This window comes from Lissotriton vulgaris, chromosome 1_2 (genome assembly GCF_964263255.1).
Source record: "Lissotriton vulgaris chromosome 1_2, aLisVul1.2, whole genome shotgun sequence".
Lineage (NCBI taxonomy): Eukaryota > Metazoa > Chordata > Amphibia > Caudata > Salamandridae > Lissotriton > Lissotriton vulgaris.
Genome location: NC_141686.1, coordinates 187281240 through 187307485, shown reverse-complemented (window position 1 = coordinate 187307485; position 26246 = coordinate 187281240). Strand labels below are relative to the sequence as shown.

At 45.0% G+C, this 26246-nt stretch overlaps 1 protein-coding gene across 1 annotated transcript in view; it reads right to left on the bottom strand.

The window, feature by feature from the left end:
* The window catches only part of LOC147734870 (dromaiocalcin-1-like), a 98135-nt gene that overhangs the window by 49799 nt on the left and 22090 nt on the right, over positions 1–26246 (bottom strand). The window contains exon 3 of the mRNA XM_086953085.1: positions 15903–16024. Within this exon, the coding sequence (XP_086809211.1) occupies positions 15903–16024 (122 nt within the window). The remainder of the gene's footprint in view (positions 1–15902; positions 16025–26246) is intronic.

Below are 26246 nucleotides of genomic sequence, written 5' to 3'. Positions count from 1 at the left end.
ATACGACTCCGGGTGACAAACACCGGATTCTTACGCTTAGTTTACTGAAGGATTTAGCCCCTGAACTTGCTGACTGTGAAACATGGGGTAAGACTTTTGCAGCGGTTTACTCGAGGTGCTTTGGCACCCCGTCAGTGTCGAACCTGTCTGCGGTCCTAAAACGTGTTCAGGATGATCACGGACCGGAGTCGGCGGTCGAGTTGGGTATGCGCCTGAGCGGTTCATTTGAGACGGTTTGCGGTATTATCCTTGCTAATGTAAAAGGGGATGCAGTGAACTTTCAGGTGGCCAATGGTCTGGCGTTAGTACCCGATGCCGAGAAACCCCGTCAGCTGGCAAGAATTATTGTGGCGGCTTATAAAACGGTTGGCCGCAATTCTAAGGGTGTAAAGGTTTTTCTTGAGAAAGAAAAGAAGCAGCCCCAGGGACAGTCTTCGGAAACGGGTGGACAACCCAAGTCCAAAAAACAAAATTGGCCTAAAAAACAGAATCAGGGTAAGCAACAACAACAACAGACACAGGTTTCTAGTCCGGCGCCTTCACAACCTGCGCAGTCGGATCGAGTTTATGAATTGCGCGATCGCGCTACGATTAAATCGCCTGACAGATATCAGGCATCTGACCAACGCTCTCCTCGTTCCTTTCAGGACTCATCGGCTCCGTCAACCGGTGGTGGAGGGGGCGGCAGGGGCAGGGGTGGCCAGCAAGGACGTGGCCAACCCCGCACGCGAAGTGAAGGGGATCAGCGGGACGACTCTACGCCAAAGAGACCGCAGTTTGCCAAGAAGAAAGTCGCAGCCTTAACGGCGCATCGATATGCCCCAGATAATGAGAACGCGGCTTCGGAATCTGACGTGGGCTCTGACCTTGCTGGACAGCGCGGCGGAGATTACCATAGTGAGAGAGGCCCTCCGTCCACTGTTGAAGGTGACAGCGACTGAGACTTTTATTGTGATTGAAACAGCTGATACACATGTTGCTCCCCCTGAAAGACTTTTTGAAATTGTCCTGTTAATTGAAGGTGACATGCAGCGAACTGTAAAAGGGGTATTTTGGGAGAATCTTTCGGACACGTATGACATTTTGCTTTCGGAGGCTGACTGGCTCCCACCTTTTGTTCTCGCAGCTCCGCGAGGGGAGGAGGTAATCCTCCCCAGTTTCGCGCACACTGTATCGAGAGTGGAAGCGCTGCATTTTGCAGAAGAGTGGGCTCTGGCGCTTGCGCCGGCTGTGTACCGAAATCAGTGTGGCTGGGATAAATTGTCCCCTAGCCATGAGATTCCTTTACGGTCACAGCCGCAGCCACAACCCCAGTATCCCATACGGCGTGAAGCTAAAGCTTCGGTCGCAGCTATCCTTGAACAATTGGAATATCAAGGTGTAATTGAAACGTGTGTGTCACCAATGAATAATCCCCTTTTTACTGTTAACAAACCGGACGGCTCATATCGTCTGGTTTTGGATTACCGGCATTTGAACTCGCATTGCCGTAACTGTGCAGTACAGAATACTCACGGCTCTGCCCTAGTGAATAGTCTTGAGCGTAAACGGTTCAAAACCACGCTTGACATTTCCAATGGTTTTTATGCACATAGATTAGATGGTCTAAGTTCCCAATAGACCAGTTTTACGTGCGGCGGCGTACAAAAAAAGTTTAATCGACTCCCAATGGGATATAAAAATAGTCCTGGAGTGTTTTCCGCCCGCATAGTCTCTCTTTTAGAGAGTTTCGATCCAGTTGCATGTTCGTATGTGGATGATATTTATCTCACAGACGACGAACTTTGGGTGCATCTGTGTCGAGTAAACAGCATTATTTGTAACGTTGCAGACATGGGTTACAAGTTTAACTTTGCAAAATCGCACATTGCGGAGTACACAGTGTTGTTTCTAGGTTATGAACTTAACCATGAAGGAAAGGGATTGGCTCCTCAGTTCCTGGAGAAGTGCGCGCAGTTGCGCTCTCCGACAACGCTGAAAAAATTACAGTCTTTGCTGGGTTTTTTAAATTTCGGAAGGACATACATTCCGGAATATGCCCAGCGTATCAAGCCTTTATATGCCTTGGTACAACCATCTTTTTCCAAATCATGCTGGCTGCCTGAGCATTCAGCCATTCTGCAGTCCTTGCAGGCTGATATGCTCGCTTCTGACTACTTACAGACTCGTGATAACCAGACCAACCTGGTGATAAGAATTATCCCTGGGACGGTGGGTTTCACGTACCTGACTTTTAATGAAGGGGATACTGTACCTATTGCTTACAAGTCACACTTGTACACTTCGGCTGAACTGCGTTTTTCCACTGTGGAGAAAGTTTTAACGGCTGTGCAGATGGCAATTCTTAAGGAACGTGCTCTGTCGCAGGGAAAGCGCATGTTGGTTGTCACCCCGTGTCCAGCCTTGGAGGCGGTCACGAAAGCCAGTGTACCGAATTCTAAAGCTTTGCACCCTCGGTGGATTCAATGGGCTACATCCTTGACATCTCAGGATGTCACGTTTATTTTTGACGCCGCCTTACGGTCGCAGGAGTATTTACAGTATGAATTTGTTCATCCTGCTCCTTTGGCAATGCGGCCGTTGGAGGATTTCCATTGTATCATTTACACTGATGGTTCGGCGCAGGTTGCGCATGGCTCTAAACACGCCTATGTTTCCGCTTGCGCCATTGTAGTCGGTGCCATGGTGAACGATGAGTTCAAGTCCAGTGTCGTGCACACGCAAACGCTAGGGGACTGCACCGCACAATTAGCAGAGCTTCGTGCTCTTATGCTCGCATTGGAGTACGCTGATCCTTGTGTGACGACTTTAATCGTAAGTGATTCTTACTACTGTGTCCAGTCTTACAATGAGAACTTGTTCTTTTGGATTCAGAATGATTTTCGTGATTCCAAGGGTAGCACAATAAAACATAAAATGATCTGGGTCCGAGTGGCGGAACTTAAAGAGAAACTGCCGCTCGTGTTTGTGATTCATACTCTCGGCCACCAGCGCGTGGGGGTCCACGCTGTTGGCAACTCGCTTGCTGATGAAGCAGCGAAGTCAGCGGTATCAAACTACTTAGTTGCAGCGGTCACGAGGTCCAAAAGCAAAATAGATGATGACATCTTGGCGGCTGTTGCTGCCACGGAGAAGGGAGGTAAATATCCTGCGGGGTTCCCTTTGAAGTACACATACCACTTAAGTCCCGATAAGGTTCCTTATGTGAAAATTCCTGAAGTTGGAGAGCGTCTAGTTCCCAACTCGGATCGCAGAGCTTCTCTGATTACAGCGGCTCATGAAGGTGTGGCGTCTGCGCATGCGGGCGTCTCAGCCACTGTATCTCAGCTACAACAGAGGTTCTGGTGGCGGGGACTGTACAAACAGACGCGCGATTATGTCCTTATGTGTGACATTTGTCAGCAGATCAAGCCTTCTACTGCTGCGCGTCCGCCTCAGACACAGTTGTACATCTCTAATAAACCACTTGGTTGTGTTTATTTGGATCACTGCGGTCCTTTTTCTTCTGATACTGCGTATAAATACATCTTAGTAGCAGTTGACTCATGCACACGCTTTGTATGGGTATGGCCGCATCGAAGCGCTGATTCGCGAACTGTCATTAAGGATTTGCGTGTCTTTGTGGGAATCTTTGCTTGTGGTACTTTCCATTCGGACCAGGGTCCGGCTTTCGCCTCTAAGGCGTATAAGGATGCTATGGTTTCGTTGGGAGTACAGGTGAAGTTTTCAAGCCCCTACAGGCCTGAGGGCAATTCTGTAGTAGAAAGAATGAACCGCGACTTAAAGCAATCTTTGACAGCCCGTGTTATAGGCACTGGTAGAAACTGGCTGACCCACCTCTATGGCGTGCAGCGTGCGCTTAATAATCTCCCTAGAAGGTCTCTGGGTGGGCGGACCCCATACGAAATGCTCTTTGGTATCAAGATGTATGTACCTGACCTTGATGGGCCGGACTACAAGGCCCAGGCCGGGGCCTTTGACGTAGATGAACATTGCAATGTTTTACAGAATCTACAAAAGACCAGAGACAGTCTTGCAAAGGAACACTTGCCCTCCACGTCGGATGATGCGTTGCAGATCCTGGTAGTTGGCTGGCTACCCCAAGTTGGAGAACTGGTTCGAGAGAAGATCGATAACAAGAAAGAGTTTGGTCCCTCATATCGAGCACCAGTCCGAGTACTTGGAGTGAAGGGCACAAGAACAGTCATTTTACCACCACTTCCAGGTCGTAAAGAAAACAGATTTATTTCTATTGACAATGTCAAGACACACAGGGTGGCCGATTCTTCATAGCATGACACCGGCTGTATCCTGTCCTTCCATGGTGAGGCACTCTGTGCTGGCTATTACATCTGGTGCAGATCAGGAGGTGTCCCTCGAGATGCCTGCCATATCCAGTCCTTTATTAAATACTATTCCTGTTACTAACATTGATGAGGTGACCTATGCAGATCCTGCTGATTTATCCATGTCCGATTTACAAGCTCGTTTGGCTAACCAATCCAGATTCTCTTTTGACTCTGATTCGGAACTTTCAAAGAAACCATCGACTATTGCAAAATATGCCACGTTGTTTAAAAAACATTTTTTAATTCCACCTTGGACATACATTTGGCTAATACTATTTTTATTTCATCTTTTTATGTCGATTGGTTTTGTGTTTTATTTTTTCCGACTGATCGATGGCCATTATGTGAAAGAAAGAACAGGAATTCGGTACCTTAATGGAACATTGGCCCCTCTATCCTCCTCACATTCGGTACACAGACTAAAGAGAGACTTACATTCAGTACAGATTACTGCTTGGCCAGTCCTTGATGGGATTGTGTGGGATGCGGTTAGGTTTCAGATACATGGCCCAACAGAAGTTATTAATGTTCCTAATGTGCTTAGAGTAAACATGGGAGATGTGATTAAGCAAGATGTTCGTTCTGATGATTGGGATCTTCAGGCCGTAGAAGCATTGTTCTCTGATTTGAAATATTATGCGGCCTTTGATGCTGAGGATTTGTACTTAGATTCTGTCAATTATGGTGATTTGTTTTGTTATCAACATTATGGGAATCATTTCTTACACAAGACAAGTTCCAGGAGGGTTCCTGTGAATTACACTCAGTGGGAACATTGCCCTACTCCCTTACAGGGGAGTTCAAGTACATTTCTGGGAAAATACTCTTATTTTACAGATTTTAATCAATCGAATCCTGAGTCGTTTTATTTTAAAGTGAACCAGAAATTCATGCCCAAAGTTAGACTTACTGATACAAAATTGCTGTATTCAAAATCCTTTTTAGAAAGGTTATCTGTGGATGGCTATGAGTTATGGAAGGATGCTATTGACCTTAAATCGGTTTGGGGTACCAAAGATTGGCAGGTACAAGGCACTGAGGCTTTGCATCGTGCATGTCTCATCCCGAATCACATGTTGTTTTTAAATTCTACTATTTCTCAAACAACATGTTTTGGATTGGCTACATCTAAAAAATTAAATACCCCTACTATCCCTGACTTGGAAGAGTATTCAGGTTGGAGTAATTTCACTACAATATCCATCAGTGGGATACAAGCGCTTTTGCAGAATTCCTCCTTTAATATTTCCCATTTTGATCCGGAGGGGTGGCTTTTGTGGCAAAGAAGCACTGATGCTTGCCAACGTAGGTTTTTGGGTTTATCTGAAGGTTTTACGCACATCAGGCCAGATCCCAGGTTCGAGACAGATCACACTGTTACCACTTATTCAGTAGGTAAATTGTGTCAGAACTGGTTACAACATTCCACTTTGGCTGCAGTTAAACTGCATCTGTCCCAGTTGAATGAGAATATAGAGCTAAATGATTTTATAAAAGGCCCGACTAGGGGTAGATCTAAACGCTTTATTTATGCTGTATACAATGAAATTTGGAAGTTTTCACAGGTTGAGGCAGCTAAACGCCTGAGAGCAATTGATCAAGCAAATTTGGAAAAAGTGCTAGCAGTAGTAGATAACAGTATTAACATGCTTTCTTCCAGGATTTACACGTTGGATAATATTGTTTCTTCTGTTGTTGATATTGTACATGATGAAGTGTCCACGTTATACCATGGTCAAAATCAATTACGTTCTGTAATGCAGTTTGCCTGGACTCTACAGACAATTAAGGCAGGTCGAGTTCCCTGGAACTCATTGAACGTTTCATCCCTTTTCGCCCCTTTTAATCTTACTGAAAAACAGCGCATGCTTTCAATGCGTGATGCATCATTTTCTATGTTACATATTGAGAAGCTAGAATCCTTGCCTTTCTCTGTTGCTGAAACCACTACTGCCACGTGGCTGATTCATAGTTTAATTACATTACCATTTCCTTTATATAAATTTACTAACTGTATGCGGTATATTGCTATAGGACGATATGAACCACTAGGCAATGCTTTCTTACACGAGGCATGGTCATTACCATACACATACAGATGTCTGAAAGATGGAAAATAAGTGAATCTTAATGGTGAGGATTGCACACAGTCACCTGACCAGTCATTAATATGTAGACACATTGAGTTACACGGTTCTTGTAATCAGGACCGCCCAAATTTAGCATGTGTTTTAAAAGGCACGCCAGTTCCAGCAGTGGTTCCCACGTTCACATTATTAGCTAATGGTAGTTATTTACTTTTAAACAACGAGTTATGTTGTGGTTTATTAATTGGTGTGGCTTATGTGGTAACTGTATCAGAGCGTGTGGTGTGCTGCAAGAATGTTCTATACCCACCCACGCATGGGTCTTCAGATGTCTCCATCTGGCCACGGATTCCAACCTTGGAAGCAAAATTCAATGGTTTAAGCAGAATAAGGGCCCTTTTGTCTCAAAAACAAGTGACCCTGAGTTCGGCCCGGGAAACTTATGTCCTTCACATAGCTAACACCCGCACAGAGGTGCAGGCGCTTTTAAATACTGATTTGCCGTTTCATTTCTGTGAACTGGTGCACCAGATTTTTAATGCTTCTTCAACGACTGGGCTTGCACATTTTTTTAAGTTAGTAAGCAGTGGCCTCGTGACTACGTTTGAAAAAGTTTTTGGTATTATTCCCACGTTTTTCCACACTATTTTTTCGAGTCTGTTTGGTGGACTACCTGTGTTGCTGGCTGTAGCAGCAGGCATTCTGTTGGTGTTTTTCTTCATAAAACATGGATGCCCATCCTGCGCAAGACGCCGTTCAACGCCTCCTGACACTGTGCCGTAATCGGATGCTCAATTACTATGGAACATTGCCGCTTGCAGCATTAAGCACGGCCTATAGATTGTCATTTCGGTTCACCGACTTCACGTGTGTCCAACCTGTGTTTCACTGCCTGAACTGCGAGTTCGATTGGGCAATTGATTTGTGCCTATGCTTGAGGACTGCTCCTGACGTCGATTTTGATCAGCTAATGCGTCCCGTGGTGGCTCACGAGCTGATCTGTTCTGGCGAGAGAGTTATGGCCTTGGCAGCGATAAATGGAGTTCTGGGCCAATGGGAGATCTCTGCAGCGGCGGATGCCTTTCTGACACACAGCGATCTGGTGAACCCACCAAGTTGTCCTCTGACGTTACAGGAGGATCCGATGCTGGAGGAGCACGTATGTTCTTTCCCATTGCTAAATTGGATTGCTGAACTATTTTCGGATGATGGCAGTGATTTCATGCTGGAGGCTGTTGCCACTTTCTTTGCATATACTTTCCAATCGTGAGATGCCTGGGAGGAATGCTTTGTTGTGAAATATGACTTTCCCCTCGCTGAGTTGGAGGGATGGACTATGTTCAGCTGATGGAGAATACAATCACGTGATGTCGCTGAGGATAACGTCAATGTGGCACATGACTTTGGAAATCGGATAAGTGCCTTGTTTTTCCTATTACAAACAATTGAATTGATGCGACCTGGTCCTACATTTCATATTTTTGCGACCTGGCGGATGACTTTTGGTTCAAAGGTTTTGTTTTTAATTTTTTGATTTGAGGCCACTGTAGGCATTTCATACATATTCATTCATACATATTTTTAGCTTATTTTAGCTCAAGATTATTGAACTTTGCTTTCAATTTTTGTATCTGATTTAGTATTGCCTTTTCCCTTATGTTTGACGGTGCTCGGACCAATGGGGGGGTGTCATATGGATACTTCATTACATATATTGCGTTAAGTTAGCATGAGTGTATTACATGTTTAAACAGCCGGTTCTGCCTTCGGCTTTAGTTTTGCACACGACACATACTTGTTGTTGTAGCTTTCACCCTAGAAGCGTTGAGGTGGTTTATTTGAGAATAATATGTTATTTCTATGCTATCAGCTTTGCCTGGTACACTTGGTACAACTGTCTGCACACTGAGAGCTGCACACTCTAAGATTAACCTAACACAAGGTTGCTGGGAGGCCTGATCCTCGCACCACATTAGACATAACACAAATAATGTTGATGCCAACATTTTGGGCTCTACGCGGGTTTAAGATAGAGTTACACGGAATGAACGTGGGACACTTGGTGCTGCGCATGAAGAGAGCTGGTAGCTGTTGATGTGATCTGCTCCTACTGACATTGAGAGGTATGGGGCCGCCCTGCTAAAGCCCGAATGAGACCTTCATACATATAAAATAATATGCTAGATAGGGTGCGCGAAATATAGGTGATATAGATTTCTATAGAACTTGCATTATAACATGCTAGCACCTTTTGCTTACTATGGATTAGTGACTATGCTGCTGACTCTGATTTTTATAATCTGCATTTTGGTATTATACAAGATACTGCGTTTGAGAACTTTGCATTGAATAATAAATATTTCAAACTTGCACTTGTGTTCTTTGACTCTCAGTTTTGGTTTGAAATGATTATATAACGAAAGAGTGTTCATGTGTTCCACGATTCCTGAGGTATTCTAAAGATCATGTTCTGGTTTGTCTAAGACATGGTTCATTCCATAATGATCCATGAGACACTGTAGCTAGCTAGGTAAGGAGATTTCTGACACTGAGATGAGTTTTGGATCATCCTAACTCACTGAGGTTCTAGATCTCTATGCACAGTTCTGTGGGAGAACGGAAACCCTGCTACAATACGTTTCATTGGGGGCGTGTCCGTGGGCGGGTCGCCTGGGGGAAGAGGAACCAGGTGATCTCCGCTAAGGTTTCTGGTCCTCGCAGTCCCCCAGGCTAGGTGCACTCGCTGTTTGCACCCTGGCCTCAACCCCTCTGACTCCAGCTGGCAGCGACAGGCAGAGCGTGCCGAGTGCAGCTCACGCTCACACCAGCGAGTCAGGGGGAGGCAGCGCCACGATACGGTGAGCAATCAACGTCAGCTCCAAACAGCCAGCACAGGTTGTAGACGGTGAAACTGGTTTTCTTGCACAGCAGAATTGGGAACAAAAGATCAGCAGCAGTTTTGAGCTCCAGTGAGTGGCTTCCGGTTGCAACACGCATCAAATTCAATGCCTTGACCCTTGCTTTTCAGGCAATGCACAACATTGGACCTATATACCTCAGAAAGAGACTCCTCCTGTATCAATTGGCGAACACTCTTAGATCAAATTCCAAGCACCTATTATGTGTTCCCCGATTTTCCAAGGCCAGAAAGGGAGGAAGGGCTTTCTCGATCAAGACAGCTATGCTATGGAATGCTCTTCTTTTTTGTCTTTGCATGTATGAGCTGCTTACAGAAGAGAAACGGCCCCTGGACCCAATGGTCTTACCAGCGAATTCCTCAAAGGCTATATGCCACAATTGGGGGAATACCTGCTGGGGGCATTCCATACAGCAATTACAGAGAAAGGACTTCCCCCAGATTGGAGACATGCTGAAGTCATCGTGTTCCCTAAGCCGGGGCGTCCACTGGTGGCTCATTCTTCATATTTCCCAATCTCTCTACTTAACATTGAGGTCGAACTTCTCACTAAGGCCCTGGTTAATTGATGGATGGCTCTCATGCCTCACCTGGTTCATTCGCTGCAGATGTTTAATCATATTATGATGCCTATCACTTGCGGATCCTTAATGATTGGTAGTTTAGTCTGTGGGATGACCCATCCTATTCCAGCGAGAGGTGGGTGATGGGTGATATCTCTGGACTGGACCTACTTTATAGTGGGAAGCACATGGGTGCCCTCCTCCCAATGACAAGAATAGCGGTGCAGGTACTGAGACAATCCGTTCGTAAAATGGTCTAGTGGGGGCGCTTGACGCGGAAGACGCCACAGTGGAGAGGCATCATCTTCCCACAGGTAGCTAAGCTGATGGGCTTCTTGGGATAGGATCATAATGCCATCTCTTCACTGGGTGACCTTCATCATGCTTAAATCTTTCCAGGAGCTCCAATCTGAATTCATGATGCAGTGCAGCCAATTTTACAAATGCTTGCAGCTGTGTGATGCTATCTCCTACTATGTGTGCAACCTTTTAGATCTTCCAGAATTCAGTGTGCTAGAGGACAACCTCCTAATGGGTGATTTAGACAGCCGTAAAGTTCAAAAAATGAATCGCTCCTTCGTCACTAACAGCTCCACTATGATGAATGCCCTCTGAGTGGCATGGCAAGCCAACATTGACAATGTAGATGCAGATGATTGGACAGAGGCTCAGCCGGCCCCTGGTGGTGTGACGATGTCTTCCTGCCTGAAACGGATCCAATTAAAATATTTACATATAGCATACGATATGAGAAGCCACCTTTGGCTCCTGGGTCTCATATGATCTTTCACATGCCTCCATTGTGAGGCAGAGGAAGGCATGTTCATATATATTGTGTGAAGCAGCAGTGCATTGACATGATCTGGTAGGGGGTGGTGTCTTGTTTGGGTGCAGATCTAGCATGACCCATTTCATTTGTCCCAAAACTGCTTCTCCTCCACATCAGTGAGGGAATAGGCGGAAATCATTATAAATGCCATTGGACTCGACAGTGGAAGACCAGTGCACCACAGTCTCTGGGAGCATGGAAGTGCGGGACTCAAAATAGCAGTATTTCAGGCTAGCGAATGCTCCTCAGAAATATCAGATGATTTGGTAGAGGTGGGCAGATTCTCCGGGCTTGTTCTAGGAGCCACAGCACTACAATTAGATGCTGACCTCAGACACTATGGCCAAGAAATACTGGGTAATGCAACACTATCTGGAACTGACACTGTATAAGATTTTAGATGCTGCATTGGAGTTGGAGGGGCAGTTGCTGGGGCCTTTCTGTGCATACGTTTGGATTTTACATATTTTTGGGGTCTCATCCTGCAAAGTCCCATGTATGAACATGGACCATCTGGGTCCTTTTGCATGAAACAAAAAACAATAAAATTTGATTAGAAATAAAAGAGGGACACAGGCACCACCAACATTATGCACCTCCCTGGAATTGTTTAACAATACCAACCTACCTCTTCCAGGCAGTTGAAACCCTGACCCCGAGAAAGGTGAAGCTTCTGCTCTTGGGTTCTGACATGCAATGACCACTTGTATTAGTTTCTATGGCTGCAATGGCAGTTTGGGTAATATAAAACAAAGACTGATACACATATTGAACTTTAGTAGACCTGACAGCCTTAGGATGGTCTCTGCCCACCTTTTATCTTCCTTCCTACATTCATAACCTTGTTTTAGCTGGAATTAGGACTCTGCACACTTTAGCACTGCCAAATAGTGTTAATGTGCTTTTGCAGTCACCCCCAGCAATGGTATTATTGCTTCATTGTAATTGGCATGTTTAATTTAATTATGAGTTCCTAGAAAAGTGCACTACATGTGCACTAGACCTGTACAATTCAGCAACTAGTAGACCGGTAGTACTGATTGTGCCACCGACATAAGTACCCCCTTAACTATGTCTCAGGCCAATTGTAGGCCCCAGGTAGCCCTAAGGGCAGGTTGCTGTGTAAGTAAAAGGTAGGACATGTACTCTTAGGTTTTACATGTCATGGTAGTGACCAACAACTCTATTCGTGTTCACTATTGTGAGGCCTACTTCTCTCATTGGGTAACACTGGGAATTCCTTAACATGCTTTTAAGCTGTAATTCCAGATTTTAAAAAAGTATCTGCTTTATGGTTTTTATCTTTGCAATTGCAAGGATACACCCTCTTTACTTGTAATGTTGTATTTACATTACTATTTTAGAAATGCTTGTTTTACAAAGTGGCCATATCTCTGCCATAGCTGTGTGTGCCGTACAGGCTGCCTCCAATACACATTTGGGGTGGGTGACAGCTACACTCCTTCTAAACAGCCACAAACACAGGGAGGATGTGTGTGTCTCAGTACCCAGCTACATACATCTGCAGTTCGATGGCTCTTCCTGGGCAGGTTGGGGAGACACTTACAATTCAATAGGTAGTGGGCAGACCCCACATAAAGGGCTGATTACCTTTCACTGAGAGTATGAAGCCCAAGCTGGGAAGAGAGGAATTTGGGAACTTCAAAGATCCCTCTTTGAAGTCACCTTCACTTCAAAGGCACATTTGGGTATAAGTACTGGGTCTCCTACCCAACCAAAGTAGTATACCTGAGAACCTGTGACTTCTCTGCCAGGAAGAAGATGAACCACTGGGCTGCTAAAGGGTTGCCACTCTGCTGGATCTTCTTGATGCTGATCTCTTCCCTTACTGTGCTGCCCTATTGCTGCCACACTCTCTCTGACTGGTTGAGAAGTACTGGGCCTGCATCACTTGAACCTAGAGTGACTCTAAGGGTTTGCTGGCTTGCCTCATGTTGCTTAAGTCTCTGGGACACAAAAAACTTAGGCCTCTCCTTTTCCAACCCTTAGGCTCATCTGCTGGTGAATCTGTCCTGCCAAGAGGTGCTAACCCAGTCCTGGACCCTTGGGCTTGGACCTAGAGGCCTGCTGCAGTGTTATCTATGCGTCATCTGCTGCCGCTGGAATCAGGTCGGCATATTACACCTGGAGTTGTCGCATCGCGCTTAGTCTTGCTGCAATGCATGATCGGTGCTTTGCTCACAGGCCTCGTCGCATCGCCCATGCTGCATCAGAGAACACAAAAGCATCACTTGGCTGCACCCCTTCTCTGTCCATGCATACCTATTATCAAGGTACTTTTGTTCAGCAGGACTAAGTTGGTGCCTGCATCCGGCCCTCGCTCCCTCGTGGTCTACCTAAACTTTTGACTTAATCCCGGTCCGGCACAACCAGTTAACCCCTTCAAGAGCAATTTGCTTTTAAGCGTTACTTTGACATTTATTCCTTCAAAATTCATATCTCAACTTCTACATAGTTGATTTTCTTTGTTTTTGTCTTGTCTTATTTATAAAGTCTTACTTTATGTTTCTAAACTGTAATGGCTTATTTGTCATTTTTTCCACTGTTTCACTGTTTTACTGTTTAAGTGGTGCATACAACCTCTTTACACATTGCCTCTTAAAATAAGCCTAATTGCTCTGGCTACGATACCAGAGGGTGAGCAGAGGATAATTTAGATTGTGTTATGATTTATCCTGACTAGCATTGTGGCTCCTACTTGGACAGGGTGCATGCTCTTCCATCAACACACCTTATTTCCAACAAATTTTAATACATAATTTAAAACTTTGAAAACGCAAAGTTCACTATTATAACTACTGCATTCTGGTACTACTCCTAGTGATTCTAATGGTTCTGTAATGTTACTTTATAACAAGTGACTGGTATTATTCATGTGGTGACACCATTAAAAATCAGCAAGCCTGGCTTCTATGTAATTACACTCCCTTATAATGTGCTGCTTCTTCACTTACAGGTGGATGGAATTGTCAATTACTGGGTTCAAGAACCACTAAGGCTGCAAAGTGATATGGAAGCATCGCCAAATATATATCCAGCTACCTGTATGTATATGTTTTTGTAATTTAATGTATTGTATTCAGTAGTGTAATACAAGTATGTTCCTTTTTAGAAGAAAACACAATGGCTGCTGTGTTTCACTACTCTGAGAGAATCAAGTACTACAATGACGTGCTTGGTTTCTAATAAGAGGACGCTTGATGCTTTGCAACTAATCACACAATTTCTTACAGTGAATCTTCTTACCAGAACAAGTTTTGATTCTGTCATATAGAACTCACTGAAAAAACATGGTGCAATAGCATGCTTAAAGAGATGTTGAGCACATTTTTGGTTCGGTCTAACATGAGTCACCTACTTAAGGTTTGACATGTTCACCATAGCTTCACAGTGAGATTTCCAGTTACTAATATTCTAAATCCGCTTCTATCAAATTGTGCTTTAACTTGATAGCTTTAAATCTACAGAACAAGTGCCATTTTCCATAAGCCAGAGCACAAGCTGAAAGTGGTAGAGGACATGGTATAATACTGTATGGATATTTCTGAAACACCAATGATTGAACTTACACTGGTCCACCACGCTTCCACCACAACGTGTAAAAAGGCTTACAGAAACTATACGTTGTATTCTGAAACTTTAATGTTTTCCCAGCATATCTTCAAGAGCTACACAGTAGCTCTTGATTTCATTTTGTTCACATGAATTCATTCATCAATGCTTTAATGTTAACCCCATTCTCAAATGTAGATGTTTCTATGAAGCTTTGTGAGATATTTACCCACCAAGTATCAGATCACAGTGCCCGATTCACAGAATGAACTTAAGACTCAATCCTAAACTTACTACTATTTTGGTATTCACAGAATGCACTTACTACTTTTGGCATTCACAGAATGAACTTACTACTTTTGTCATTCACAGAAGTTAGGATTTTTTCTTAAGTTTGTCTTAAGACAGACTTAAGACAGACTTAAGACATACTTAAGACAGACTTAAGACAAACTTAAGACAGACTTAAGACTGACTTAATACAGACTTAAGAACAAATCCTAACTTAAGTCTGTCTTAAGTCTGTCTTCAATCTGTCTTAAGTTTGTCTTAAGACAAACTTAAGTGTGACAAACTTTGTGTTTTTGTCTTAAGACAAACTTAAGACAAAATCCTAACTTCTGTGAATACCAAAAGTAGTAAGTTCATTTTGTTAATACCAAAAGTAGTAAGTGCATTCTGTGAATGCCAAAAGTAGTATGTGCATTCTGTGAATGTCAAAATAGTAGTAAGTGTAGGATTGAGTCTAAAGTTCATTCTGTGAATGGGGCCCACAGACTCCAGCCTTTTGTGTTTAAATCAGGGTTGATGGATTGGTTCACATTAGTTGTTATGCATGTGGAAATGCAATTTGGCAGCAATGCATTAATGGGAGTCAATTAATTGTCATCAGGGCATGAACCACTACCCCAGCGTTTGCTCCTCGCTACCCCAATACAGCCCATGTTATCTCTGCTCAAAAAGGGGTAATGAAGTCATCAGACAGAGGATGTAAATTAAACAGGACTCCAGGTATTCTGCTTATGTTCTGGACTCAATAATACTGCAGTAAATGAAGCTGCACATGTGTGGAACCATAATGTGGGGTACTAGAAACAGATATGCATCCAGTGCCGCTCAGAATGGTAGGGATACGGATCCATCCAACTGTTATGAGGGCATATAATGTGTTATGTGAATCACTCAAAATTGCAGGTTTAAAACAAACTGGGGAATTCCATCATGGAAGACAAGTGGCCTTAGAGGTTATTCTGCAGAGTGAAATTGCCATGCAATTATATTGTTAAACACTAATCACAAATCAAACAAAAAATCAAAAACTGGACTGTTATTTGTGTTTCATGCAACATATGATGACTACATTTAATGAGGTTTAGGGTTAGAAAGCTATTACAAATTGTGTATGTAATCTGCAGCAGAAACATGGAATTCAATTCATATTTGCTTGAAGGGTCTGGAGGAGTGGGGAGGTTCCTTATGGTTTATCCTATCTTAAAAGGTTTTGGATTTAAGGTCCAGTTGTTATGGTTATGTGAATGTCCTGAATATATTATGGGCCTCTTAATCTATGCATGCAGGACTTACCTCTGCTGCAAGCCAAGTTACCCTTGAATCGAATCTCTTGTAACACGCATTTTTATACTGAACCCAGCCGACTGCACAGTTACCTTGAGCACACAAACAAGTTTCCTGGGCACCTGCAATAACTGGTAGAGAATACCGTGTAGGAAGTAAAAAAAAGAAATGTAAGCAATTGGCAGAAAGATGGCGTCATCATTATACAAATGCGGACAATGTTCACAATTTTGAAATGTATAAAGCCTTTGAGTATTCATACATACACAAAGGAGCAACACTTCCATAAGAATCTACCTTCTTAGTGAAATAAACAAGGAAAGAAGGATCATATCTGGGAAAGGGGTGGGAGAGAGAGTGATGTGAAGGCAAGGGGGGGAGTTGGAACCAACAAGGGTGCAGGAGACATACGGATGTCAGTGATCAAAAACCCAAAACATCTTTATGTTACTGTATAGTACTATAATAATACATGAGCATAGTGATGCAATGTTACAGTGGTGCATATGTATAATTACAAAATCTACATTGTTGGAAATGTGCCATTTCTCTAGGTTCAGCCCAGGATTTTGCCTTCTGTTGCTGAACCCGTTTTTGTTGGCAATAGGCCTTTGTGCACATTGCTCCTGCTAACCAGTGGTAAAACACTTCTGTTCCTCTCTCTAAACATGATAAAATTGCTATACCTGATTGACACATTTAGTTTACCTGTATGTCCCTAGTATATGGTAACCAGTGCATTTAAGTTAAATATTATCAGGGGGCTTCAGCATTCATTGTGTCACCCTCTAAAGTAGCATTGTAAAACCAGTCTCCAAGCTGCCCCTGCAGTCTGGGTATAATGTTTTAAACTGCCATTTCAGCCTCGCAAAATAAACCTTTTAACAGCCCTAAACCGTCCTTTTTAGTAGTTAGAAGTCCCCACTAAGGTAGGTCTTAGATGCCCGTTGGGTGAGGCGCATTGCATTAACAAGGTAGTACATGTATATTTAATGCTTTACATTTCCTAGCAGTAAAATGCTGTTTTGACTATAGCAAAGCTGCCACTGCTATACCAAAACAATGAGTTACATTATAACACCCTATAACACTTAACTTCAGTTAAATTCAAGGTCTCATTTTAATAGTGTTGCACAATACATTTTAATGGTAGTCACATTTTATATCACCATTTTGGATAAGACACTGTTAGAAAGTTGAAATTTTCCTGCCTAAACCAAATGTGCCTTTCTGTCAGGGACTGGTGCCACCTGACTCTTGTGGCTCCCCTGGGGTTATATGTATTGCCATATGAGTGGACAAATGATCTTTTCCTCTCCTTAACAGGTTGGACTGGGGGGATTGTACTCAGTCCATCCCTGATTTCAAAGAAAGCTCACACTGTCACTGGCTATGCAGCCCACACATGGGCCTCCCTGTACTTTGTCTCTCAAGTTAGGCTGGCACTTAACCCAGTAGAGGGGAAAGGAACTGACCAACACTAACTTAGGGGATTGGAAAAGGCTTACCCCTTTTAACAGGCTTGCATAAAAGTTGAACCCGCAGACATCTCCTCAGAACATTTCTAGACCAGAGTGGATCAGAAGAAGTACCATAACTACCAGAGGAGGGAGTGGAGATAGAGTGTGTCTGGACGGACTGTAACAAACTTACCAACCTAAGAAGAACGCAAGTTAAAACAGCACTGCATGGCCTTTCATGACAGAATACCTGAGGGCCAATGCGGCACCTCAGGGTCTGATTGTTCGCTACAAAACATTCATTTTTCAGAACGATAAGATATTCAAAAAGGACTGTTCACTCATTTCGTGGCATTGTACCAGAGACTGGTTAGTTCCAATAATAAAGACTGCCACCCGGATAGCGCAAGATCTGAAAATAGACATCCAAAAGTTGGTGGTACAACTGAAGACCTATAAATCCCATGCTGTGTTGAAAAAACGTGTGGAAGAACTAAATCAACAAATGCCGAAGTTTGAGATCACTCTCAAACAAAGTAAGTTCAACAAACAAATAACAAAAGAATAAGGAATGCTTCACCCATGAGAGGGCCTATCCATACACAAGGGATGACTATGTACCAAAGGACTTCAACAGTGACCAAGACAGCAACACCTCAGACACCAGTTCTAACGGTTCCTACTTAAGCAAGAGGAACTCTTTTAAGAACTAGAGAGGAGATCAACAATACCAAAGACCGTTTAATCTGAGACAAAGAGGATGGGGTAACAGTGACAAACACACTCCCGGAGAGAGTGGGATTGACACTTCCAGAAACGCAACTGGAGGCATTGCTAGGCTTTGATTGCCAGAAACCACAAAAATATAGGTGCCTGGTAGCATTAGGCCTCCTAATGGGAAGAAGGAGAATTTGTTGGATAAAGGGCCCATTACGAAGCTGTCGGAATGGCAAACGGCATGACCTTTTGTAACTCTCAAGTGGGCATGTTCAATTCTCCGACGCTGGCCCGCATAAGGCCATTACAACATATGGGGGCCATACCAAGCATACTTGCATAGTAAGGCAGACACTGTAGATGCAGATAATGCTCAGAAAGGAATGGATCCAACACAAGGCAAAGGTAGCCTGAGTGTTGAGTGAAAGGTTTGTGTGACCCCCCTAAAGGGGACATTTCACTTAACATCCAATAACATAGAAGGGTTTACTCCCCTTGATAGATGACAAGATTGGGATTGTTGTATAAAGTCATAGCACTTGTTAAGACTGCTGAATATACACAATGCGGTCAAGATTGTAGTTCTATCATAATTCCCACTTGCTTCTCACTCCAGATCTCAACTATACGGATATGTACTTTTCCACCAGTTTGCTCTATGTTTAAGTTGTAATTAGTGCTATTAGAAAGCACATTGTATGATTGCACACAAAATGATAAATAAAGATTTAAAAAAAATATGTATGATGATCCTTCTTTCCCATCCACCATGATGGCCTCTGCATTTAATTGTCTCATTTAGATATGTCTTCTAAACTGCAGTATGGAAAAAACATGATTATAATTTATTTTAAGAGTTGAAATAGTTGTGCTGGAATAAAAAGGATTAGATAAATTACCTGATTAACAATTTGAGTTCCAAAGATCAGGTCCCTGAACTTTGGCTCCTCGCACCGGACTGTGCAGATGAAGACTCTTCTTTGTTACATGGTCTCTATGACTAGTACATTAGAGTTTCAGGCGTGTTGTTACAAAGAAACTTTAAAGGGCAGAACATGCCTGATATGCATCAGGGGCCTTTTGATGTATTACATTTTAGCGCAAACCAGTTGTACTCATGGGATTTATCAAAACTATTATCTCACTTTCAACAGGTTGTAGCCGAAAAATGTATGTTCAGGAAAGCTATTCAATATCTTAATGGCCAAGTACTTTGATTATAATTATATAATATTATTATTATTATTATTATTATTATCATTATTATTATTATTAGTATTATTATTATTATTATTATTATTATTATTATTATTATTATTATTATTATTATAATTATTATTATTATTATTATTATTATTATTATTATTATTATTATTATTATTATTATTATCATTATTATAATTAATATTATTATTATTATTATTAGCAGTAGTAGTAGTAGTAGTAGTAGTAGTAGTAGTAGTAGTAGTAGTAGTATTATAATAAATAAAATAATTAATGCTTCTCGAAATGTTAGTTCCAGATTTGAGAGATGACAAAAAAGACAGTGAACTCTCATGCCCTTAGTGCTTTCCTTGCCTCAATTCTTAAAGAACCTATTTTCCATTTCAATGATGGTAGTACATTTAGGGTGTGCATAATATGTTTGAATTAATGTTAAAGAAATCTTCAAAGAGAACTATTGGAATGTTTTTGTGTGTACTGGATCAAGATTCATCTGCAAATGCACTTCCTAACTATTTTTGTTTCTCCTGCTGAGCTTCAAGGCACAGAGAAGGGGTGAATGTAATGATATATGGCATTGTGATCGTTGGCATAGGATCCAACTACTATATATCATTCGACAAAAATAAAGAAAAGAAAATTGTTTTACATACTTTATAATGTGGTAAAAGTAGTACTGCAGTGAAGTGTGCCAAGTGTGTGTTCCCTCTGATCCCCCCCCTATATACCCAGGGGTTGGGATGAAATTTGAAACCTATCTTTTGTAAGGCTCAGGATGTGCCATGATCAATTGCCTGAGGTAATGTGTCTAGAGCAAGCAAGGGTATGATGAGGCAAGGGGAATGGCCAATTGGGTCACTACTATACTCAACGGCTTAGGAATAATAGCACCACCACTAAGGATATCACAGAATAGTCATATGATAAACAAGATGGTAAGGTTGATTGAGGACTTGTTGGATGACACCCCAGCTGCCAAGGAAATATCACAGATAAATGACTACAATGAGGATTGAACGTATAAAGAACCAGTTTGAATGAGAATTTTGGCTGCCAAGAAAGGCAGAATACATCAGGTAGCGGGCCAAAAGTCTTGTGTGTACCGACATTAGGCGGATAATAAAAAAGATCCTTTAGAAAGAAAGAAGGAAATATATATGAAGGACGCAGGGTGAATAAGCGCTAGGCTGAATAGGCAGATCTACATTTGAACTATTGGGAGGAGTAGTCCCTGACCCTGAATGGGTCTGTGCCTGCCTGGTTCAATGCTGGCTCCACCCCCTGTGGTGTGTCTGAGGACAGAGCCCAACCTGACAAAGGATCCCCCAGAACCAGTTAGGACTGGATCCCCAAGCCCTCTGCCAGGACAGAGCAAAGACAAACCCAGTATAAATATTGGGGCTGGGACCCCATGACAGTGTGCTGTTTTGGGTGCTTGGTTGTACCTGCTGGGCCCCAGGAGGAACTGCCACAAGGGATTGCCCCTCTGCTGGAGGACCCTGTGAGATGTCCTGGCTGCTCCCAGCTATGCCCAACTTTGCCTGGTGTGCCTTTGGACCCAGCGTGGGATCCTTGCTAGATTCAACCCTTTGCCTTAGGGAGAACACTGATAGGTCCTGCAGCTGGGTCCACCACTGGCATGAGCAGCGCCTCAGGAGCGTTTGGGCCCCAAAGCACTGGTCCGCACACTATTCTGAGGGAAATCCGGCTTGGGAATTCCCCTATGCTGCAGGAAAGGAGAGCAGGAGCCCACCCCACATTTGTGTTGTCCCAAGAAGCGCCGCACCACAAGCGGCATCCCAGAAGTCGCCGGAGTTCAGGCCCAAGTGAGCCGGGAGGACGGCGGGGCACCTTGTGCCGGTGGGAGCTCCGTGTGTTGACAGAGGAGTCAGAGACTTGTGGGCTCCATCTTCACCTCCCCCATCTCGTGAAGACAGAGACGGGTCCCCGTGGTTCGACGGCCCCAGTGGGGAAGACCGGGCGACACAAGGTGAGGTCCCATGAGGTCCCCTGCTCAACAGAAGCTTCGGTAAGTGGGGCTGAAGCTTTGGAGTATTCTTGATGCTGTGGGTGGTACCAGAAGAGCCCCGGTAAGGGGGGCTCTTAAGGCTCTCAAGGCACGGTTGGTGACAGTGCTTATGCTTTCACAGCTGCACCGCAAGAGTGCGGGCAGCTGCACTAAGGGTGCACCTTGGTTAGAGTCCAGGAGTGGAGCTTGAGAGGCACCGTGGTGCCAAGGCTGATTTTCTCAGCTGCACCGCGAGAATGCAGGCAGCTGCAATGACAGGGGCATTTCTCTGTTGGCAATGAAGGACCAGGGTGAGTTGAACCATCGCCCCATTAAGCGTCCTGACTTTTGGACAGAGGGCATGTGGGACAGGGCAGACAGGCGCCAAGGAAGCCAGTTGGCCTGGGGTAATTTGTGTGGTGCTGGTAGGGCAGAATGCCCAGAGATTGTGCATGATGTGTTTATGCCTGAAGTTATGTATGCACCTAGGTAGTGGTACTATGGTACACTTCTAACTGTGATTAATGCCTAAGGTGTTTATGCATAATATGTTTCTGCTAAGTACAGTATTTTACAAGTAGTCACTGGTTGTTTCGTTACTTACCTGTCCTTATAGGTTTAACAGTGGCCCGATTTGCGCTGTCCTGTATATAATCCCCTGTGAAGTATTGCCTAGTGCCAGGTGGCACAGTGTACATTTGTGATTATGATTCTAATGTGTTTATGACAGCACTGTGCTGTCCCCAAAAAAAGTTTAGATTAAATACTATCTTTGAGCAGAGTAAGGACTAGTAATAATATTGATACTTATTTCAACATATAGTAGTTGCTGTTATCCTGAGACTGGTGAACAATATTGAAGGAAAAGAACATCTAATGTGTAATGTTCCCCTGAATTTATACTATCTCTGTTTTGCTGCCCTTAGACCTCTGTGCATTTGACCTCTTTCAACGAGTACTAAAGCACTTCTGCCTCTCTTTACACATGGTCACTCAATATTGCTATATTGATCTCGCCATTACCCTCCTAGTATATGGCAAAAAAGTGTTCTCAGGGCATGAAATTAAATGTAATTTGTAGACTGCACACATATTGTGAAATTCACTACAGTAGCAATACAATACTCTGAACCTGTAACCAGGCAGGTCGTTCTCCTCACCGCCACGCGGCCACCTGTGTGCCAGTCTCCTGCTGCCACTGCCGCCCCCGCTAGCCACTACTGACTATTCTACACCCCAGTGCCTGCTGAACCCCTACCCTGTGACTCCTGTTGGGCCCCTGTGCCCTCGCCGCCACCTTTTCCAGCGACTTATTACCGCCGTTTCTGCCTTGCTTTCCCCTCCTGTGTCCCCTGCCTTCTGTGCTCCCACCGCCACCTTCTTTCCACATCTTTGCCGCCGTTTTTTTCTGCCGCTGTGTCCCTGCGGCCCGCCCCCCTGACCCCATTGGCCACGCCGCTCCCCCTCCCAGCTGCTCCTCCCTCACTCTGACCTACATATGGAAGCAAAGCAGCAACAGCAACGGATACAAGATCACCCGGAAGGACCGCGTCAACCAGACTGGAGGAGGCATTGCCATTGTGCACAAGAACACCATCCGCATCACGACCAACCCCGACGACACATTCACTGCCGCCGAACACCTCCACTTCCAGATACACACCGACCCCAAGACCACCCTCAGAGGCACCCTCATCTACAGACCTCCGGGACCACGCACCCAATTCAGCGAAGACATCGCCGACTTCATCAGCCCGCACGCCCTCCCCTCCGCTGACTACATCCTCCTAGGGGACCTCAACTTCCACCTGGAGAACAACAAGGACAGCAAGACCACCACCCTGCTGGACAACCTCGCAAATCTCGGACTCAAGCAACTGGTGAACACCCCCATCCACTACGCCGGCCACACGCTTGACCCCGTCTTCTCCTCCAGCAAACACATCTCCTTCGCCACTCCACCGGACTCCATTGGACTGACCACAGCTGCATCCACTTCAGCTTCAGAAGAACCACGACCCACCACCACCCTCAACAGATTCTTCACAGGAGCTGGAGCAAGATGCCAGCCGAGCAGCTCGCCACCTCCCTCCGCCAGAACCCTCCCGCCAGCACAACGGACCCCAACGAAGCAGCCAACAACCTCACACAGTGGCTCACCAACTGCACAGATGACCTTGCGCCACTGAAGAACCCTCCCAGCAGACCCGGCAGCAAGAAAGCCCCCTGGTTCATCGACAAACTCAAGATCTCCAAGAAGAACTGCCACACCCTCGAGAAAGCCTGGCACTATGACCAGACCACAGACAACATGACGTCCCTCAAGCATGCCACCCGCAAACACCACCAGTTGATCCGCACCACGAAGAAGACAGCATTCAAAGAATGGCTGGACAACAACGCCCACAAGAACAAGGAACTCTCCAGCATCGGCCAAAGAGTTCTTCAACCCCAGCGCCGGAAACACTGACATCACTCCCTCGCAAGTACTCTGCGACTCACTCGCCTCGTTCTTCCACCGCAAGATCGCCGATATACACAACAGCTTCGGCGCACCAACCACGCACCCAACCACCAAACCAATGCCCCCCACCACCACCATCTGCGCCTGGACCCCGGTCAGCACCGAATACACCACCCGCACGATGAACACCATCCACTCCGGATCACTAACCAACCCCTGCCCCCACCATGTCTTCAGCAAGGCCGACTCCACCATCGCACCCCATCTCCGGGACATCATCAACACCTCCTTCAACACCGCCACCTTCCCGGAGATCTGGAAGCACGCAGAGCTCAGCGCCCTCCTGAAGAAACCAACAGCGGACCCCACCGACCTCAAGAACTACCGCCCCATCTCGCTCCTCCCTTTTCCTGCCAAAGTCATCGAGAAGACCGTCAACAGACAGCTTGCCGCCTTCCTCGAGACGAACGGATCCCTCGACCCCTCGCAGTCCGGTTTCCGAGCCAACCACAGCACGAGACCGCCCTCATCGCAGCCACTGACGACATCAGATCCCTGCTCGACAACGGCGAAACAGCGGCCCTCATCCTCCTGGACCTCTCTGCAGCTTTCGACACTGTTTGCCACCGCACCCTAGTACAGCGCCTTAACAACATCGGCATCCAAGAGAAGGCACTGGAGTGGATCATCTCGTTCCTCGCCAGAAGAACCCAGAGAGTCCGCCTCTCCCCGTTCAGATCCGAGACCACCAAAGTCATCTGCGGCGTATCACAAGGATCATCACTCAGCCCAACCCTCTTCAATGTCTACATGAGCCCTCTCGCAGCCATCACACGCAAAACACAACCTCAACATCATCTCCTACGCCGACGACACCCAGCTGATCCTCTCCCTCACCAACGACCATGCCACCGCCAGAACCAGCCTACACGAAGGGATGAAAGACGTCGCCGAAAGGATGAAGAACAGCCGCCTGGAACTGAACTCAGACAAGACAGAAATCCTCATCCTGGGACGACTCCTGGTGGCCCCCTGCCCTGGGCACCACTCCCAAACCAACGGACCACGCACGCAACCAATGGGATACAAGTTCCCAGGGGTGAGCAGACCACTTTTGGAGCAAATCTTTTCTGACTCACTGCAAACAATTCCACAGTGCTCTCCCTACTCCCAAACACTACCCTTCACGACCCCCTGCACTACACTACGTTGCACAACCCCCAATGCTACCTTAAACCGTAAAACACTACCCTACACTACACTAACTCAACAACACAACCCTAAACCCTAAAACACTACCCCCAGCATGACCCTGCCCCTACCCCCAGTCCTGTCCCTACACTGAAACACTACCCTGCACAACATCCCGACAGTACCCCAAACCCTAAAAAACGACCCTACATTACACAAACCCCACTACACTACCCTACACCTTAACCTTACACTACCTAAACACTACACTCTACACTACCCTACACCCAAATACACTACTCTACACTACATCTACATAACCGTCCCTACTCCCAGACACCACCCTAAAACAGTACTACCCTACACAAGTACACAACCCTGCACAGCCCCTACATGACCCTACACAGCCTCGCTTACCTCTTTCCATGCGTGGTTCCAATCTTCTCCCCCTTCCTGCTTCCTCCGGTTTCCTACATACTCAGCAGCAGCAGCAGACCCTGGGAGCAAATGGCCGCCGCGACGACCTCCAAAAGCGGCGCCCGCCCCCTACGCATGCGTTGTTAGTACGCATGCGATGTAGCAGCACGCGTACTAAAGGCAACGCGTTGTTACATCGCATGTGTACTAACGCATGCGAAGTAATGGTACTAAAGGTAGTAACGCACTAATAGATGTTTCCCTACCCCAACACAACAAAATAGCATAACCTAATATAATATAACATAACAACACCGCTGTAAACCTGGGGCTTGGAAACATTTTCAAATGCAGGACCTCTGGAGGACCAGGACCAACCTGCCAAGCTGATCACACAAGATGCGCTGCCACAGGGGTAAAGATTCAGTTTTCTCATGCTAATGATTCAGCTGGACTCTGTGGAAAAGCTATACAAACTTGTGGTGCCCTCTTCAGCTACAGCCTACATTCTCGCCCTGCTGAACGATTCCAAGCTCTAAAACTGTGACAACTTGCAAATGTGAAAATCTTGACTGAGAAAATGTATCAAAAGTATTGGTACTAGGCCAGGGAGTGGACTTTCTTGGATAGAAAATTCAAATTACCAGAACCAATAAGTTCACTGAGACACTTACAATTGCTGTCCAACTCATGGAGCCATCTGCGGTTACACATTGCTTCCTTACCCCTGCTGTAGATTTTCAACTTTATTTCTGGAGAGTTACAAAGTAAAATCTCCAACCGGGTAAAACCTAGTTGCTATGATCTACCCATGCTCAATCACAGTCAGCCTAAAATTACATCTATGTCCTGTCTACTCTGACAATTTGATG